Source organism: Apus apus, chromosome 1, assembly GCF_020740795.1.
Source record: "Apus apus isolate bApuApu2 chromosome 1, bApuApu2.pri.cur, whole genome shotgun sequence".
Taxonomy (NCBI): Eukaryota; Metazoa; Chordata; class Aves; order Apodiformes; family Apodidae; genus Apus; species Apus apus.
This window is the reverse complement of record NC_067282.1, coordinates 170,930,903-170,945,350: the sequence shown is the minus strand read 5'-3', so window position 1 is coordinate 170,945,350 and position 14,448 is coordinate 170,930,903. Positions and strand designations below refer to the sequence as shown.

General features: G+C 40.7%; 1 protein-coding gene across 1 annotated transcript in view; it reads right to left on the bottom strand.

Moving 5' to 3' along the window:
• Window positions 1-14,448, bottom strand: part of WIF1 (WNT inhibitory factor 1) — a 42,212-nt gene that overhangs the window by 16,061 nt on the left and 11,703 nt on the right. Inside the window, exon 3 of the mRNA XM_051624111.1 lies at window positions 1,861-1,969. Within this exon, the coding sequence (XP_051480071.1) occupies window positions 1,861-1,969 (109 nt within the window). The remainder of the gene's footprint in view (window positions 1-1,860; window positions 1,970-14,448) is intronic.

Genomic DNA, 14,448 nt, shown 5'->3' with positions numbered 1-14,448 from the left:
CGGACATGACCATATTAGTCCTAGAACAGAGGTACCAGTGCTGCAAACACGGTAAGTGCTTTTGGGCTTTAATCACACCCCTCATCATGATGGTTAACAGACCTTCTGCTGGAACGATAAGATCTCGTCTCCAGCCTCCTGCACTTGTAGATTATGTTTTCCTAAACACAATCAGAAGGGGGTCATTTTGGTCTAGCCTTTCTAGATAGTTAAAAATTAAAGGAGAAACTAGCTTATATTAGAGGATGCTAAATGCAGAGCTTCCCACATATCTCACCTGGAGATGAAAAGAATATTTAACAAGAACTTTGCCTTTGTGAGAGATCTGTGGCTGTTTAGTTTATAGAAGAGAAGACTGAGAGGGGACCTTGTTGATGTATATAGATATAAAAGGGTGAGTGTCAAGAAGGAGGGGCAAATCGCTTTTCAGTCGTGCCCTGTGATAGGACAAAAGGCAATGAATGCAAACTGGAGCACAGGAAGTTCCACCTCAACATTAGGGAAAACTTCTTTGCTATGAGGGTTACAGAGCACAGGAACAGGCTGTCCAGAGAGGTTGTGGAGTCTCCTTCTCTGGAGACTTTCAGGACCTGTCTAGATGTGTTTCTGTGTGACCTGCCCTAGATTCTGTGATGGTCCTGCTCTGGCAGGGGGGTTGGACTCGATGATCTTCAGAGGTCCCTTCCAAATCCTACCATTCTCTGATTCTGTGATTCTGTGACTTTTCAATTACTTTTAAATGCTTTACTTGCCAATTTATCAGGCTTGCAACCAATTAAATTCCAGCAATTATGGTACAAATATTAGAGCACTCTTCACCCAAAACCATTTTCAATATCACTCATTTGATTCACACTGAATGGAGAAACCAATCATTAATGCTAAATTCCAGGTGCCACGGCAAAAAGCTGTGCAGCAACTAATTTCAGTGCCATTCTACTACAAGTTGAAAATGGAGGATATAAAATTCAAACATTCAGAATTTATGCACTGAAAAAGGGAAGAGAAGAAGACTGGTCAAAGATGTAAACCTGTATATCAGTGCACCAATTACAGTCCCATCCTCCTGTTCCATTTTTCCCATTTAATCCCATATGGCTTTAGGGTGGCTAAGGCTGATCATGAAACCATGATCACTAAGACACACTCCTGTCACCCAGATGGACATTTCTGCCTTTCTGCCAGACACTACTATGTATTAACCCTGGAACAGATCATGTAGACTGTTATTAATCATTAATCCAAAGCAAAATGAATTCTACAACCTCTCAAGGAAAGTTTTTTTACTCCACACAGGTCACGATGCACTGTGATGCTTTTGGGGCACTTGCATCAGCTTGGGCTCAGCTTCTGAAGTGGAGATGTAAGCTCCAGTGAGGCACTAAGAATGCACAACTAAGGGAAAAGTGGTAAATGATAATATCCTAAAGTAGAACTTGTGTGTTTGAGCTGAATGCCTAACGCCAACAGCTGACCCCAATTGAAAGTAAAATGTCCACAAACTGCAGCCTCTGAGAAACAGAATAGTTGGGTACCAATTCGTTACAGTGATCAAAGATTTTGTTTTCCAAAAGTTGCACAACTTAAGTAATAATATTTATGCATATGGATTTCATGCTACAATTTTGCACAATTTTCCACTGATTTATCTACACATAAAAGCTTCATGTAACTTGGTTCAGACAAAATATGCTGTTGTAGCCAGGCAAGGCACTCAGAAACTGTTCAGTATCAAGCACAGTGGCAAGCATTTCTTTAGCAATAAACTTCAGAACTGCTATTCTTCACAAAATATTTAGACTTTACTGGCTGTGGAATACTTTTCACAGGAACACAAAACAGAATATCAACAGCACAAACCTGATGCTTTATGAGGAACTGTTCCAAGCAGAGGGATATTTATAGTTGGATCAGCCATTATGCCTTTATCCAAAGAGCGCAAAGACAGGAACTCATAGAAGTACTCAGCCTATGATAAAATAAATGAAAAATCTATGTGTATTTTAATTGCATTAACAGAAGCAAACTATTTAGCATATAAAGTACAGCAGAAATACTACACTTTTCATTATGTCATTCACTGGATTTGTTTCTGTGATTTTCCTGTGTGCTTCTTTGTCTAAACATAATTTTCAGATAATTTCCTCTTATTTCAGAGACTGCAAATGACCATGAAGTCATCAGCATGTCACATAACAGCAAGGAAAATGACATGCATACAGTGAACAAAAGACATTTTTTACAACCCACACCTTTTATCTGACAGACCACAAAAATGTATGAACAGTAAGCTAATTCTTAGAGCTGTTTTTTTGGGCAGACTCCACCTGGAACTGATTGGTGAGCCTGGATGACCTGCCTGCATCATGAGTGCAGCACTCACATGGATGATACCAACTGTGGCATGAGAATATCTGAGTTTGCTCTTGGTTGATCTGCACAGCACGGCTCATTGCCTTGGGGAAGCAGTGCTGGGCAACAAACAGCCACATTACTGGGATGCCATGCTGGGACACATATCCTGCTTACTGCTCTGACACTGCCTTGTTCAACCTCAGTTCATTAAGCTGTTCCAAGGGTGGAGCTGAGAGCTTTCCTACAGAGTTGGCTTCATGTCACTCATTATTAACTGCAAGATAAATGATTTATTTTGGCAAACCCCAAAAGGTGTTGGCATGATTTAAAGACTACTTTCCACCACCTTCACCCTACGCCTGATATGAAACCTGCCTTGTGGCATAGATTGTAGGCTTTGGTACCCTCTTTCAGGGGATGCTGGCCTCTCTGTTGAGCTGTCCAATGTTTCTTCATACTTGAAGCAAAGTGATGCCATGCATCTGCAGTGTAGCTGTACACACCATGTACACCATCTTAGCAAGTCACTGGAGACGTCCACTACTGTTAATGGCATGACTGCAGGTGTTCAGAGCAAGTGGAAATGAACCTTTTCCCTAAATTAATTTATCCTGAAACATATGAGGGATCACAGGTAATTGTACCTGCTGCTCTCAGAAAAGAACCTAAGACCTTAGCATAGGCACTACCAAAAATGTGTCTTCGTCCAGCAACTCATTCATGGTAGACAGTATTGTAATATTTGTTTTTTAACAAAGAGAGATTAAAGCCAACATTTTATGAAAACTTTGGATTGATAAATGGTAGTTACATTATGCCTACAACATGGCAGTCAATGTCCTTAGCCAGAAGACTGTCCATCTCCACCTGTAGTACCCTGGCTCCCTAGCGCAAGGAAACCATGGACTTACTGGATTGAGACCAGTGAAGGACCACAAAGATGGTCAAGGGACTAGAGCATCTGAGATTCAGGGAGGGGCTGAGAGAGCTGGGACCATTCAGTCTGGTGAAGTCTGAGGGGCAATTTAATCAATGTGTATAAATAGCAGACAGAGGATGTAAAGAAGATGAAGCCAGGCTCTGCTCAGCAGTGTCCAGTGACAGGTCAGGAGGCAATGGGAACAATACAGAAAACTCCATCTGAAACTGCAAAAACACCTTTTTACTGAGTGGGTGACTGAGCACTGGAACAGGTTGCCCAGAGAGGCTGTGGAGCTTCCATTTGTGATGATATTCAAAACCCAACTCAACACAGCTGGTGACCCAGCTTGAGGAGAGAGGTGGGACTAAATCATCTGGAGATCAGACTACTTGGTCTCAAATCTGCCTTAGCTTTTCTGTGATGCTGTGTTGTGCTAACTTGGGCCAAACATCAGCATATGAGAGACCATCTCCCTTTAGCTCCTGGTGATACCAGCAAAGCACTCACAAGCTTTGGTGGGTAGAAAGGTCGTGAAATTCCTAATCAGCCCTGACAACACATCCACTTGCTGTAGGGGGACAGAAAGGAGACCCCAAACCACACACAGGGTCTACACTCTGCACAGATGGTCTTCACAGGGTGTTGTGTAGGCATAGAGACCTCAGAGGAAGACTCGCAAAACAATGGAGAAGGAAGTGATGAAAGTTTTAAAGGGTGGGTAAACACATGGAGTGTATGTGGGAGGGAGAGGGGACATGGAGAGAAGTAGTAAAACAGGAGATCAAAATTAAAGTCTGGGGTAATGTTCAAAAGGCTGCTTTTAATTAAAGACATTTTTTTCCAATACAATATACCATGCCAAAATATGAAAACAAGCCATAAAGTCAGATTGTGAACATTTTTGTTTTCAAATAAAACTTTGGTTCAGAAAAATAATTATATGTCCCCACACATCTATAGAATAGTACAGTGAGTGAGCCAATGCTGCACTGTCTGTTTCTCATTGGTTAGCTTTGATGTTTGGTTATATCTAAACCAGGTCATAATGGGTTGGGATATTAAAACATTATGTTCTTACTATTCTAGTAAACAACAACTGGTAACTAGACCAAACAGCTCCACTCCCATATTTCCATTCCAGCCACACTGTTGTAGCAGATCAGCTTAGAAGCCAGAGCTCTGATTTGTAGGGAAGGAACTGGAATCCCATTTTCTACAGTTAAAATGATGCCTAAGGACAAAGACCCAAAAAAAAAAAAAAAAAAAAAGTTTGCTGTGGGAAAGGGGACTGATTGCTGCATAAGCCACAACACTCACTGCCTTTCAAGGAAGGAATTCCTCTAACCAAAGCAGAGGCATAGCAGGGATTAGTGCCTGAGGCAGGAGTACGTTTTGCTCACACATTAAAAAAATGGGAAGAGACATTGCACAAGTAACAGGCTGCTCAGGAGGAAAACCACCACACATTGCACTGGGAGCAGACAGCTGCTCTCACAGTTTCTGTACCAAGGTTTGCACATCTGCTGAGCTGACAAAAACTGAATGTCTTGAAATAATAGTATCTAAGAAGACCTGAAACACCTCAGGTAGATACGCCTAGCATGACTTCACAATTATGAGCCTATGTACTGCAGAGTATGTTTGCAAATAAAAAAATTATATACAAAAATCACAGTCTAGAGAGGCTGCACAGTGGAGCAGAGCAGTTTAACTGAAACAAGATTTGGCTGTCATAAATCCTATCTATTTGGAAAAAACCTGTCTTGACACAATCCCTACATCCAGTTTCCATTACTGTCCTGCTGTAATTTGACTTGATTGCTAATTAACTTGCATTAATCATCATGACCGAAAAGCAAACAAGACACTCTCAGCAAATATTTACCCTGCTCCAACCTAGCATGAAATTTAGTCATGATGGCTAATTGAAGAGATAGGTCTGTGCAATTAAAATATTGTCTAGTGACTACCACAATTTGTGCTGTAAATTGGCATTGTGAGTGACCTGATAATGAGAATAAAATTTCCTGTTGTTGAGAGATGAAGGGGAAAACCTCATAATCTATAATCCCTTTTCCATTAGAAAAACATTATTGTGACCTTTTGGGTTTTTTTAAGCCAGTTTATGAACTGTGTGGGATGTGAGGGGCCAGGTACTGAAGCTAAATCTTAGAGGGATGGTTGTTATCAGAGGTGATGCAGGAAACAAGGTTTGGGATAGATTGTTGATCTTTAACATACACACATTCTGCATGCCACAGAAGACTTTTTTATTTTGGCTAAATTTCAGAAAGCACCAAAGAAGAAAATGCTTTAATTTTCTGTAAAGACTTTGTTTGAGATCCTCAGAAACTGAGGCAAGGGCCCCTGCAGACCTTGTGTGAAGAGTCTGGGGACTGGATGCCTTCAGGCAGCAGGTAGCCCTGTGCAGCTGCCCTTTAACCAGTCCACATATGGGCAAAGCCCTCAGCAAAGGGAAGAAATTTCGTTTTAGGCTAATAATTTCATGGTTGGGATTAACTTTTATGGACTTTTAATGGCCATTTTCTATAAATCAGAGGAATTTAAAAGGTTATAAAAATAACTAAGCCCACTAACAAGTATTGTAGCAAACATCTGTCGGCAGTTTAGTTTTAAATGATACACACTTAAAATTCCTACAGGACTCCACTCCTACTGCATTAGGGTTTTCTTATCATTCAGATGCCATGTTGTACCTACCTTGGTTTTGTCTCATATTTAATCAAAGCATTGACAGGAATGTGCTTTATGTTCTCTTCATTTTACATTAAAAATGTAGGATTACAAGTAATGGTAGTACCTGAAAGTGAAGCAGAGTAACTTACACTGTTGTATGTCAGAGCTCAGTAACCTAAGGAAATCTGCAGCCTTTCTAACCAAGAAAAGAGAATGTGTGTTAGCTTTGCAAGTAGATGTAAGAAATTACCTAAATTATCGTCTCATTATTTTAAAGATACCAGTACTGAATGTTCTATTCTGCTATAAATTAAAAGACAAATATACCCTAATGCAAATTTTCTACATTTAAAGCAATAAACTAATCAAAAATTTCCTTTTTATCCTAAATCTGTGGATCTTTCTGGCTATTCAGATGCTAGAAGATTCTAGCATAGGAGATGCTCACAGGTGCATATGACATAAATAAAATCACAAAGTAAGGCAATGTATATTTGTTAGGTGTTTACAGCATGGACCATTGCTTCTCCAAGATATGAACTCTATTAGGTCAGATAAGTTGTTCCATCTATGTTTGAAGATGAAGCATGAAGCAAAATGAGATGAATTTCAACCAAGAGGGGAGGCTGTACCCATATTGTGTGTACTGGACTATTGAAGGAGTCTGGCCAGACTACGAGTGTTATGTTAGCAGCACATTTTGTTACTGTGGTGCAGTCTAGACACTGCTGTAATGAAGAACATGATGCCTCCTTAGACACACAGATAATAAACTGCCTACCTTGCTTTATTGAGAAACAAAACAAGAAGCAAGAGAGAACACCTCCCAATATTTATGTTTTCTTGTTTAACAGGTTTTCTGCATTGTATTTTATTCCTGCTTTTCTAGAGGTACTTTTGGGAAAATTAAGCTAAAAGGAGGCAATATTATTAGAGTTTTGATAAATATGCACAATTACATTGTGAAAATCTCTAGAAAGGATTGCTATTTCTCAGCATGAATGAGGCTGGAATGTATATGTGGTGCACAAGATTCCTTTAAATTGTTTTCTCCTACGTCTTACAGATGCATTCTGCCTCAGGGAAGGGGAGAGAATCAAGCAGTACACCAAAAAGAGAAACAGCATTAACAGTTCAGATTTTTAAAAAGTAAGAGATACACCTGCCTTCATGATCTTCAAATATTTAATGAAACCTTGTTCTGGTATCCTGAGAATTGGTAAAAACTCTTCTGCTGAAAAGCTATTTATTTTCCTAGCACAGAAAGGGCTAATTCATTCTTTTGTCACACAGCAAAAGATCAGTGCCCTCAGTGGAGATTTCATGATCAAGGATGTAGAAAATGCGTTTCTTAAGGCTAATAAAAAAGGGATAAATTGTCACTCCTCTTCAGAGAAAAAACCCTAAAATACTGTCTAACCAGGTTAGTTCCAACAAAACAAAGCTGTACACGTCTGTTCCTGGCACCTGCAACACATCTATGCAGTTCTACCTACACTGAAAATGATCTGTGAGGTTATTTTCCTCCCTCACAGCTTGAAAAATAAGTGAAAACCTGGGCTGTCTGGTCCTGGGAGTGCATCTTTGTATAGATTGCAGACTGTTTGCAGTTTCAGGTTCTGGATAGATTTATTTATAATTAAGAAATAAGCCTGAAAATTATTTTCAGAGAATGTAAAGTAATTTCAATAAAACTTTTACAATTAGGGAAATGATAGCACTAACAAGTATTTAGACTAAGTATGATGGAGATCTGAGCAGACACTACATTTAGTAAAACAGTATTTTTAAAAGCACAAATGTAAATCTTAGAGATGGTGTCTCATTTGACGTGTCAAGAGAAAGTTCACAGCTGAAGCATAAGCTAATCCACTTCTTGCATGGTGGTAAACATGGATAATGCACACAGATTCATTTGTCCATGCTTCAAACTTCCAACTCTTTGTTCTTAAGCCTCACAGGACAGCTTTGAAGTTGAGGATAAAGCTCCTCTAGCACACCATTACCAAAGAACAACCTTCCGATTATGATCTCATGAAAGTGTAATCAATAACTCACACAAGTTAAAAGCGTGGCAAACAGCAAAGGTCACGTAATTGGGCCTTTATTGAGTCCATGTGTTTCACTCTTGGCTTTAACTGGCACTCCTGTGTAATAAATATCTCTCCCCAAACTGTAAGCAATGAACTTTCTCAAAAGTTATGAAATCTCACAGCAGCTTCTGTCAGTCTGGAGTCCTTCTAGGGGCTCAAAGGAGGGTGCTTCCACTTTAGTATACTCAAGTGACAGAACATTTGCAGCACCTCTGAGGGTGAGTTTATTTACTGCTCAGCAGACAATGGTCTTCAGCCTTGTATTCCAAGCAAACAATTGTTTAAAAGTTATGGTGAAAAGGCTTTGAAAAAAAAAAATCAGCCGTTTTCTGACTAGTTGCTAGGAACACTTCCTTAACACTGCTCTCTCCTAATCTCTGCTGCATGGATTTTTCAAATGTCTTTTTTTGTAAGTATCCAGAATGATTTTGTTCCTGTTTTGTGACAGCCCATCGATCAAAGCAAATTCTAGATACTACCATGAGTGAATAACTAAATTCAGTATTTAAACAGTCTGTTTGACCAGTGTATCCGAAAAGGAACTTGTGTGTTTGCTCTGGAACCTGAAATCCGACCGATTTGTCTACTGAGACGAGATCTCAGTATGTGGACATATATTACTTTAATTTTTCAATGTACCACACCAGCCTTCATACACTTCTGTCCTCTGTTACTATACTTCGAAATTTTCAAAGCAAAATGGACTTATCTTCATAGTAAAGCAGGGAAGTATTACCTTATCCCATTTCTGATAAGAAACTGAACAATTTCTACAAACTACTCTTCTGTCTTTCAGGCTGTTTCCATAGGCAGGGTCTGTCCAGCTTCATCTCTGGTTACAGTGTAAGTCTCACAGCATCCAATCTTTTGAGTGAAGGTACAAAATGTTCCAATCTATTTCCCAGCATTTAAAGGAAGCATCTTCTCTGAAGCCAGCTCATCCTTAATTTCCTCTACACTCAGAGGAGAGAGACCAGCCCTTGCAGAAGAAAATTCAGCCCAGCCAGAGCCTGATTTACCTGCTGTCTTGAACTGCCTTTCTTTCTCTCCCTGGGTGCAGATGGAGTCTATTTGCACTGTAGGCATCTTCTTCACCTGGCCTCACCTAGCACTTTCTCTGCACCAGTTTGCTAGCAAAGTCATATCCCAGAAAGGCAGCCAGTCCTGAACTTCACTGCAGCACATGGGCTGCACTGCCAAGCACAGGCAGGTCCCTGCACTTGGTATGATTTTACTGAGCTTTAACAACAGCTATTTGGAGAATTCCTCTCATCAAAAATGGCTTTTTTCTACCTCTAGCCACTGCTAGGATATGAATCCCTTCCTGCTCTTCAAGGCCTGTCCTTCTTGCCTTCCCCTTCTTCTTGTCACAATCTTTTCTTAGAGAGGATTTAGAAGATGAACATGGCAAAGAGCCACTTAGGTTCTCCTATTTTCTCCTTCTGCTCTGATCCTTTTCTTCAATAGGATTAAGCACTTTCTTGGCTAAAGATTTTGTGCAGATGAACTCGGTGAAAGACAAAAGTAGTTTTCTGATACAGGCAGTGCTGGCATGATCAGGGCATTCCTTCATTTGAGAAAGAAAAAAGAATTTAGGAAGAGTTATGACAGTCTGAGTCAAGTTAATCTTCCAGATGAATGCTTTGCACACACTAGCAGGAATGAGTCCTACTTAGTAAGGTATGAAGTTTATTTTGGGAAAGCTACATCCTTCTGTGATTTGGTTTGGGATTTTTGCTTTGTTTTGTTGGTGGTTTTTTTTGTTTATTTGTTGGGTTTTTTTGTCTGTTTGGTTGATTATTTTTTTAACTCTGGATAAGGTGACCTATCATCTGTCAGTACAAATCCTGACAGGTAGGGCCAGCAGCTGAAAGTTCCCCAGAAGAATGCTTTGTAGAGATGCTAACCTTATTTTTATAAAAGAAAATGCCAGTGGGACAGTTCAGCTTCAGACAAGAATATGTGGACCTCCCCCAGCCCTGTTTTACCTCTGATGAGAAAATGCTGGGTGTCTAATGACAGCAGAAATCTACACAATGCTTTGAGATAACTGCCCCATTTGGGATCAAAGGGGTTTGCCAAGATCAGAGATGTAATTTATTCCTTGATGCACCTTGATGGTAAATCTGGTCTGAACTTGCAGACTGAGGGAAAATTGTCCATTTTGCCAGTCAAAACATCCCAAATGTGCTGACAATCCTTAACTTCTGCTGGAGTCAAAGACTGCTGGAAGTTCTCCAAAATCCCAAACCAGCCTTTAGTGACTGAATCAAGTGGGTGACTCTGGGCTGAGCGTAGTCCATGGTCCATGCAGTACTTTCAGGAAGAAAGACACCCTGGAGCAGAACGATGTCCTGCACCTTGTCAGGTCTGCCCTCTGCATCACCACAGAGAATGACACAGAAACACAGTGCTCCTCAAACTCTCCCTGTCACCTTCAGTGGGACTCACTGTGATACCACTCACCTGAGTGACTTTTGTTTGGTTCTGCTTCAATTTCTACCAGTTAGAAGAGGCTTGGGGCCTGGGAGTGGTTACTTCATTTTTGTTTGATTTGCCACATTTTCTGGAGCTGGCAGCATTGGGCCTACCCAGGCAGCTCAGGGCAGCCTAAGATGGGGCCATCACCGTCCTACCCTCTTCAGACACAGCCATGTGATGTGCTAACCAAGATGGCAGATCAAGTTAAAAATTAATCACTTCTTTCTGTAGGGCTGTAGTTTTCAGCCAGAGCAACTCCCTGACCCACACAGCACTGGAACAAGAAAGAGAATGGAAATGTGTGACCAGGGATGGGAAAGAAGACAGGACGGTGTCAGCTGCTAGCCTGGCTGGCACTGTTGTGGAATGGCACTGGAAGTGAGGCAAATTGTTCCTGTGCCGCTGGCAGACGTCATCTTTTCTCACCGCACCTCAAATTTCATTGCCCTGGAGTGAGGAAGAAACTAAGCTGAGAATCACCACATGGTTCCTCCAATGCACTGCTGAAGCCAACAGAACCTGCATCCAAACAGGGCATGCGCATTTCTGACGGCACTGCCAGAGCCGTCGTGTGGACTCAAGGCTTTTTATCTCTGAGAAAAATGAAAAATCCAAACACATGACTCCACCCTCAGAAATACGATCTTGCAATTGTTCATTAAGGTTATACATCAGGAATAATTTGTTGACTCATGTTTGTCATGCTTTTAAGCTTGAGGCAGCTTGTATTAACAAGAGCTCTTTGGAGCAACACCAGATAACAAACACATTTCTGAAATGTGACCAGTTCCATACTCTTTAAATGGAATATGACACATCTCTCAGGAAAGTGAGACTCATGCCAGGTGCCACCTTTCTGACTGTGGTACACCACTTAGGTGTCCTGTGCAGCCGAACTAGGGGTAGGTTGCATATCTGTTTTCAAGTGGCCATCCTGACACACCTTAGGAAAACACTCAACAGTGTTAGGCAAGAGAGTGGACAAGGATACAGCACCAGGAAGATTTAGTAATCATACCAATTGTATGTATAGTAGGTTGCCATTGAGGAAAGCCACTGGTCAGGGTCTGGCCTGTCTCAACTAAGCATGATGCTGTTCTCGTGTAAAGGTGGGGGATGCTCTGCTGCTTTTTTGCCTGAGGTGCTCAGGCAAACCAGACAGGAACATGTGCACTCCTGAATGAAGACAGCCTGATGCTCCTTGAACAGCTTTTGCCACTACGGTGGTGCACACAGCATATGGGCTCCCTCCTGTGGATCTCCTCAGATGTACCAGGGAAGGACTATGTAAGTAGAACTTGGGAGTGCTTTGGCTGAAGAAGACACCAAAGAACCTGCTCTCTTCAGCTCTGCAGGAAGAAGAACTCTCCCACACCCTGCCCAGAGCCCAGGGAAGGAGGTCCCATCTCTGCTCTGCTCGGAATGAAAAGACTCACTGCTGTCAACACCATGGGGTTAGGTTTATGAAACATGTTAAGTATTTTCAAACTTTTAAATCTCTGAGGAACAATGTGGGATTTTTTTCCTAATATTTTCTACTCTCCGATCTATTTTATTTTAATGTATTTTTTCATAAGGAAAAAGAGGATGTGCTATACAAACCCCACTTCTGTTAATAGGAAAAAAGTTTCAAGAAGACATGATATAAAGACATTGTGGATGCCTCCCTGGAAGTGTTCAAGGCCAGGTTTAATGGAGCTTTGGGCAACCTGGTCTAGTGGGAGGTCTCCCTGCCCATAGCAGGGGGGTTGGCACAAGGTTATCACCATTCTGTGATTCTGTGATCCAGTTAAACAGTGAAAAGTCAGGAAGTAGCAGTGAATAATGCTGTCTGTACAGACTTAACTCTGACTCCTTCTTTTTACAGGACAGTAAAACCTCATAAAGTGCATGAACCCATGCTAACTCTCATCTATGGGACGTAACATCATTCAGCTTCTTCTACAACTGTGAATCTCTTACAGGCAAAAGGCAAAAGATCTGGTGCTGAAGTCCTGCAGGTTTTCCCAGAGTGAAAGGCTGTTACAAAATGCTGAGTAACCTTTCAAAATCTGGCCCATAAAGTCAATGGACACATTAATACACAGATACACAGTAAACCACACAGCTGTGTGGTACAAGATGTGCAGAGGTCTAGGGAAAATATGCTTGCACATAAAGGCCAACTACTACCTTAATTTAAGATTTTGTTTGTGTAACCTTTCAATTGTATTTAACAAACTGAGATGCATATAAATTAGGGGTGGAAGAAAGTGGAATGCCACGACTTGCTGACCGCGGAATTAATTAGATATGTTTTTTTGGGGAAAATGTGTAAGGAAAAAAACTCTCAAGCCTAAACCATGCTGGTCATATGCAATTATCCACATATGTTTTCAAATGTAGATTTTTAAAGTAGCAGAAATCTATTTTCAGAAAAATATTATTTATTTGTAGGCTATTAATATATACCTGAAGAACAACGGGTGAACAACGCAGCTCAGTTTGAAGGTCCATTTTCCATTACATACTGAAAGATATGTTTAGTTAATGGTTGAGTTTTCAACATGCAGATTGTATACATTTTAATCCAAGGCTTTTTGCTTTTTCAAAGAAATGTTTTAAAACACTTTCTATGCATTGAGAGTGGTCAGTAGCTCATCTTGTGCTTGCCAGAAATATAACTTAGACTTTACCACAGGAACTAATTTAGGAATACCATTACTAAATCAGGCTTATCTGGAAGTCTATAATCAGAGATTAAAAAGCAAGCTTCACCTAAACATCTCTTTGCTACTTGATTATTGTCAGAGTAGATGCTTATACATTTAAAGTAAGCTGTCCTGTTAATGTGGCTAGGGTAGCTCAACCAGATTTTTTGTCAAGGCATAATAATAATGTGTGAAACAGTGCTGCAAACTTTCATAACTGAATATGAGTTCAAGAAATACTGCTCAGGAAAGGTCTCTATGTCTCACCAAGGCTAGGGAAGCCCTGCCAGACTGGCTGCTTCCTCTGCCTTCCTCTCTCCTGGCTGGAATAACCAAACACAGCCTGAGCAGGAGACTGGCACACCCCTCTCATCAGACAAGAGAGGGTTAGTTTGGGGATTCTCTTCTGTTTTGATGGGCAGTGGTTATAAAGGAACCAGAGAGGGAAGAATCTCGTAACACCATTTTCACAGAAGGGCAATGGCCATCCCTTTCTTTCTGTCTCTCACAAAACTGGCTTTCTGCTTCCCATTCTTCACGAGACCTCTGACTGGGGATGGGAAGAAATGCTGAAGGACCTGGATATGGTCCAACACCTGCTCTAAAACAAGAAAGGCTGACAGACCTTACTGCAGTTACCTCAATCTTTGCAGATAGGGACAAGAAAAATGTATAAACCTGGAGACAGAAGTTTCTGGTAGAGTTGATGGGGGTTGGGTAGAGGTAGAATGACAGAGATTTTACAAGAGCTCCCAGAGGCTGAGCGCTCTGCACCTCCGGGTAACCAGCAAACTGTAAGATTCTGCATCCCTTTAAACATTTCCTCATTAATTTAACTGAATGCACTTGATTGTATTTTACAGGATGAGAAAAACTTTTGGATTGATAAAGGTCTTGTATAAATAAGTTAAATACTTAGAAATGTTTTAAGTCTTTCAATTTTACTGTTAGGTTTCAATTAATTGCTGTATAAACAAATAGAGTAAATAGTGGCATCATGGCACCAACTATATAACTTATGAAGTTTATTTGACTGTAAATGTTTGGCAGGACAATTAAAAAGGACCCATTAACTAAACAGCAAATTCACACTGATACAACTCAAATGTGAACTCGACTAGTGGGCAGGTTAAGGCACAGACTTTGTCCCACCAAAGGATAGTTACTGTTTTATCAAGAAGAAATGTGAAGCCCAAGTGGTCCTTGATGA